This window comes from Pyrus communis, chromosome 14 (genome assembly GCF_041283825.1).
Source record: "Pyrus communis isolate YQ-2024b chromosome 14, ASM4128382v1, whole genome shotgun sequence".
In the NCBI taxonomy this organism is placed as follows: Eukaryota; Viridiplantae; Streptophyta; class Magnoliopsida; order Rosales; family Rosaceae; genus Pyrus; species Pyrus communis.
In genome coordinates, this window is record NC_142578.1 from 22,082,925 (window position 1) to 22,087,945 (window position 5,021).

Genomic DNA, 5,021 nt, shown 5'->3' on the forward strand with positions numbered 1-5,021 from the left:
CATGAAAATTAAAGCAACTTGCACGGCATAAGTATACTGCTATCACGATATTGAAATACAATATCATGTAAAAATAAAATTATACGTGACGTTGTAAAATTCATAAGAAACGTCTTAATTATGGTATACTAGTATCACGTAACTCATTCTCCATAGAAATATGAAAATCACTATCTTCCTTGAGGCTTTTCTGTTTGGAAAATTTTATTTAGACTGAACATTTCTCTTTCTAAACCCAACTCATAATTTTTATTTTGAAATCCCTTTTTACCCCGTATACTAAATGCGTTTAGGAAAAAAAGAAAAAGCAAAATAACAATCCAATAATGAAAATACTGCTGATTACCCCATCCCACCCCTCCATGAAAACAACCCCCCTCTCGAACCTCCGACCGCCAAACCCCTTTATATTCCTATTGAACGGTTTAAACTCATTAAGTTTCAACCTCATATTCGTTGATCACAAAATAGTTGAATTTTTGTGAAAAATGAAGAATGAAAGAACTAGAGTTCTACACACATACTCATCGAACTAGTTTTTAGTGGTTGAGATTAAACAAATTGGCTTAATTATATGATATCTTATACTTTGTACTGCCACAATTTGCACCAAGTAGGAATACGTAGTGGATAGTGGTGGGGAGAGTTGGGAAAAATAGATTCTTTTTTTCCCTAATTTTTTTTTTTCATTGGAAACAAAGGGAAAGAAAAATCAAAGAAAGGCATCTGATCTGAGTCGTTGTTACATGGACTCTCAAAGGGTAGGCGGGACCCACCAGTGCCTTCTTAAAAGTATAAACGATAAAACTACCCACTCCCATCATTTTGTATTCTCTTCGTCCTCCCCCTTCCACCCTGGCAATAATCGTCCGTACCCTGTCCCCCTCCCTTCCTCTCGTTTACCGGCTACCCGCCCAGCTGGTTCCCACACGTGTGCAGCCCCTCCTCCCCCTCCACCTCCTCCCATTTGACCGTCCCACACGTGCCACCCCTCTCCCTCCTCCTCTTCTCTTTGGTGCAACAAATAAAAGTTTGATACTTTCTCTCTCCTGGTGTAGTTTTTGACATGGGTTTTGGGTTTTCTTGCACCTCTCTCTCTCTCTCTCTCTAACTTTCTCCATCTAGAACTACATCTTTTCTTTGTGCGTTTGTGTGATTGAAAGCATCAGAATCTGGCCTGCGAAAACCCAAGTAATAATATCTTCTTATCCGAAAAAAATACCGATGAGGATCCGGAAACGACAGGTACCCTTCCCTCTGTCCTCTCTCTCTCCGGTGCCTTTATCAGATCCCCTCCTCCACGACCTCAACTACTCACCACCACCCGTGGTGCAACTCCACCCCCACCACCGCCATGATCCTCCAAATCCCTCCCACCCAGTTGAGAAAACTGTCCATGTGGGCCACCCCCCTCCTCAGCCCTTCGATCAGCGAGTCTTTCCGATCGGACGAGCAGGCAAGGTTTCTGATGGTTCTGGGGAGAATAAGAACAAAGAGAACAAGCAAGATTGTGGTTTGGTTAGTGAAATTTAATGCTCACAAATTTACAACCCTTTTGTAGTTTTTTTTTACTTAATTTTGTTACACATGGTGATGTTGGTGCACTTTTATTTGTGTTGATTAATTTCATGGTTCTTTCATTTGCACCCACCATTGGGGTTTCAATACAAGGCCATATATATATGTGTGTATATATAATATCTGGTGTAATTTTTGAAGGAGATATCGATATTGAAAGGGGAAGAAGATGAGAGAGAATCCATAAAGGGAGGAGATCAGAAGGGAAATGATGATGATGATATCAGGTAATTAAGATAGATGAGAAAATAAATTAATAATTAAGTAAAGTAAATTCTTCAATATTTCATGTGAAAGGAGACTTGATTTACTTACACAGCTCATTAAAAGGAAAAATAAAAAAGGATGAAAAGGAAAGGAAAATATTTATAGTGTAAGTGGAAATACTGTTTTTATATCGGCTTTGGCTAGCCACCATACCTTCCCATCTAATCTAATCCTTTAGCTAGCTGCTCCTTTTTATTTATTTTGTTTTATTTTTATTTTATTTCTTTCCTCCTTATATTTGGCTTAACAAATGTACCCATGCGGTGCACGTTAGCATGGGTTAATATAATATGGTCCCCAATACTATAAACTCAAACTACATATATGTTGCACTTCTTATTTTCTGGGTTATTTGGGTTATTTTTTCTTTTTTCACCTGGACTAAAATTTGACCTACGTATTCATCTGTGTGGTTGTTGATCCATCGATCTTCTGGGTGTGGTTGTTTTTTAAGGGAGGAAAGCATATTGGTTGCTGAAACGTTAATGGTGTTTGCTTCGGGATCATCTAGTTCTTCTCACCCAGGTGAAATATTCATACTATTTCCATATATAAATACACACACACAAATTATTCTTGAAAATTGTCTTTACCATTTCTTGCTTGCATTGTATTAATTATTGGTATGGTCATGTTGTGACTGTTTTTGGTTTGCACTCATATATGTATATGTATAGCTGCTGGGAGTTGGTTTAAAGGAGAGAAAGCGTTTCCATTGAAGAAGCGAAGAGGAAGCTTCGAGAGAGGAGCCAATAATATCGGACAGACGATAATGGATGATCAGAAAGACAAAAAATCAATGAAAACGAAGACGAACAAGAAAAGGGAACCTCGACAGCAGCAAAATGACGATGTTCAACAGAAGCAAGACGATCATGTGATTGATGGCAATAGAGTCACTACTAGTGCTAGTGCAACAAGAAAGAGGGCAAGGGGAGGTGCACTCATGGAGGGGTCGCGGTGCAGTAGAGTTAACGGAAGAGGATGGAGGTGTTGCCAACAAACGCTTGTTGGTTACTCTCTTTGTGAGCATCACTTGGGGAAGGGTAGGTTAAGGAGCATGAATAGTGTCCGAAGCCGGTCGACGGCTGCGGCAACTGCTACTACCACTACTAGTAGTACTAGAATTGCTTCTACTGAGACTGAATTCAAGCAACTATCAGCGTCTAGAATATTATCCGTGGAGTCATCACCGCCGCAGAAAGAAGACACGAAAGCTGTTTTGCTGCTGGACGATGGTGATATTGGTGAAGGTAAAGGAAATGAAGGTGAAGATGAAGAGATCAAGAAGCCGTTGCTGGTTACTAAGAAGCGGATGAAGCTTGGGATCGTTAAAGCCCGATCCATGAGCAGCTTGCTAGGCCAAACGAATAGTCGTGCAATGGCTGATGAGGATGATGATAATAACAAGTAGGTCAAAAGCATATGTAGGCAAATCAATGGGGGATTTTATTCGGTGTAAGTTGGGAGAGAGAGAGTAGTTGAGGTTAATTTAGAAGTGTGAGCTTGGTGCAACTAGTTTCAACTTGCAATATGTGTGAGATTCTTATATATAAACAGATGCTGGATAAAGTGTTGGATTTATCATTATCGTCCTCATCTTTTTTTATCTTTTTGTTTTAGTGCTTTTGTTTCGTGAGTGATGGGTTTTTATATTAAACTAGTAGATGCGATCGGGTCTATTTAATTTTAAACATTGGCAGAAATTCTATACTTAAACTAGAAATTTATATAGAATTTGGGTACTACCTCAGGAGAGGAGAGACCTAAATTCAGTTGTTACTGTGTATCTTTTGACCAAAGTGAAGCGTTGTATTTGTTGGTTTTATCAGTTGTGATGGATATTTAATCAGACGGTATATAACACACCAACTTTTTAAGCAATAATTCTACGTGGTATTAAATGGAGGTCTAGCTTTATTAGAAAGTGTGTCAGCAAGTATATTAATTTCGTACGTTTGAATACAATATTCTCTTTTAATTAACTAGAGATTTCAAAATCAAATTTCATTCCTTAAGTAATTAATAACATAATTTCTGCAAATAATGAGTACTATATACAACGCTTATTTCACAAGTTAACATGAATGACTACATATGAAGAATTCATTATAAGAGCAGGAAGTTGCATACACATGTTTGTTTATATCTCAAATGAATTCAAGGACATATTCAAAGTGTCAGTAAGAATGATTTTGTGGATTACGAACAGTTGGGTCAAGCGTTAAGCTTTGATTAGGTAATGCAAAACTAAAAGAAACAATTACCATGTAGTTTAGTTAGTATATATATTTAACAAGAAACCCTAACTTCAAGGCACCGAATCCTAGCCTGTTGAGTCCTTAATTTGTGCTAAATTTTCTTGTAATTGATCGTGTATTAATTGTGTCCAAGTTGTGATGAAATACTGAACCAGATCTACTTAATTAAACCCCCACAAATATTTCAAGACATAAAGATCACACATCAGTTTGTGCATTGATTTTGTTTTTTCCTTCTTTGTTGCCTGGTAGTATTTTCACAAGCTGGTTAGGGTATTCTTACACTTGTTCCTAGCATGCAAGAAACAATTATTGCTCACCAAGAAAGAACAAAAAAAAAAACAATTGTTGAAGACGTTGCTTCTGACATTGATCATCGCCCTTAGATTCATAAGGTTGACTAATATAATCATTATTAAGTATTATAATTAAACTTAGTTAACGTTAACAGAAAGATTGCCTCCCATCACATTTTAGGTTGGGATTAGTACTAGGAAAGGGTTAGGATCATTTCATCCAATTTAAGCAAACTTTTCATAATTTTTGACGCTTTGTGGTAATTAAGTTGGAATAACTTGCATTTTTCCTTGGAGATGAGCTCATTTCTTCACTTGCAAAGGCTTTATGCTAATTAATTGTACGTATTTGTGCAAGGTTTCTTTTCTTGGTCAATACTTGGAGTAAGCCTTCAATAGTTCGGACTACTGGGTAACCCGGCTTTATATCAATTTGATTGATAATTAAGTAAAAAAAATATTTACTCAATCTAATCTTCACCGTTCATTTTTTTATTCCTGTGTAGTCCGAATTTTTCGACGAAAAATTACAATATTTGTGCAGAGTTGTGAAGTTTGAGTAGTCAGGTCGAGCATATGTTTCACTAGCTCCTTAGATAACCAATCAACATCAATACAG

The 5,021-nt window shown here is 37.2% G+C and overlaps 1 protein-coding gene across 2 annotated transcripts; it reads left to right on the top strand.

Moving 5' to 3' along the window:
* Positions 1-1,042: 1,042 nt before the first annotated feature.
* On the top strand, positions 1,043-3,435 carry LOC137713894 (uncharacterized). 2 transcript variants are annotated; one of them, XM_068453246.2, is made up of 4 exons: positions 1,043-1,518; positions 1,720-1,805; positions 2,300-2,370; positions 2,523-3,435. In XM_068453246.2, the coding sequence occupies exons 1-4, from the start codon at positions 1,225-1,227 to the stop codon at positions 3,257-3,259; spliced, it is 1,188 nt and encodes a 395-aa protein (XP_068309347.2). In that variant the 5' UTR covers positions 1,043-1,224; the 3' UTR covers positions 3,260-3,435. The 2 variants fall into 2 exon arrangements, with proteins under 2 accessions (XP_068309347.2, XP_088539920.1); XM_088683794.1 differs by having other exon boundaries at positions 1,069-1,518; positions 1,723-1,805.
* The last annotated feature ends 1,586 nt before the right edge of the window (positions 3,436-5,021 follow it).

Excerpts from the sequence above, each read along its gene's own strand:
- LOC137713894 (XM_068453246.2), top strand. The coding sequence starts at position 1,225 with ATGAGGATCCGGAAACGACAGGTACCCTTCCCTCTGTCCTCTCTCTCT. Across the intron at positions 1,806-2,299 it reads AATGATGATGATGATATCAG|GGAGGAAAGCATATTGGTTG; the intron begins GTAATTAAGATA and ends TTGTTTTTTAAG. Across the intron at positions 2,371-2,522 it reads ATCTAGTTCTTCTCACCCAG|CTGCTGGGAGTTGGTTTAAA; the intron begins GTGAAATATTCA and ends GTATATGTATAG.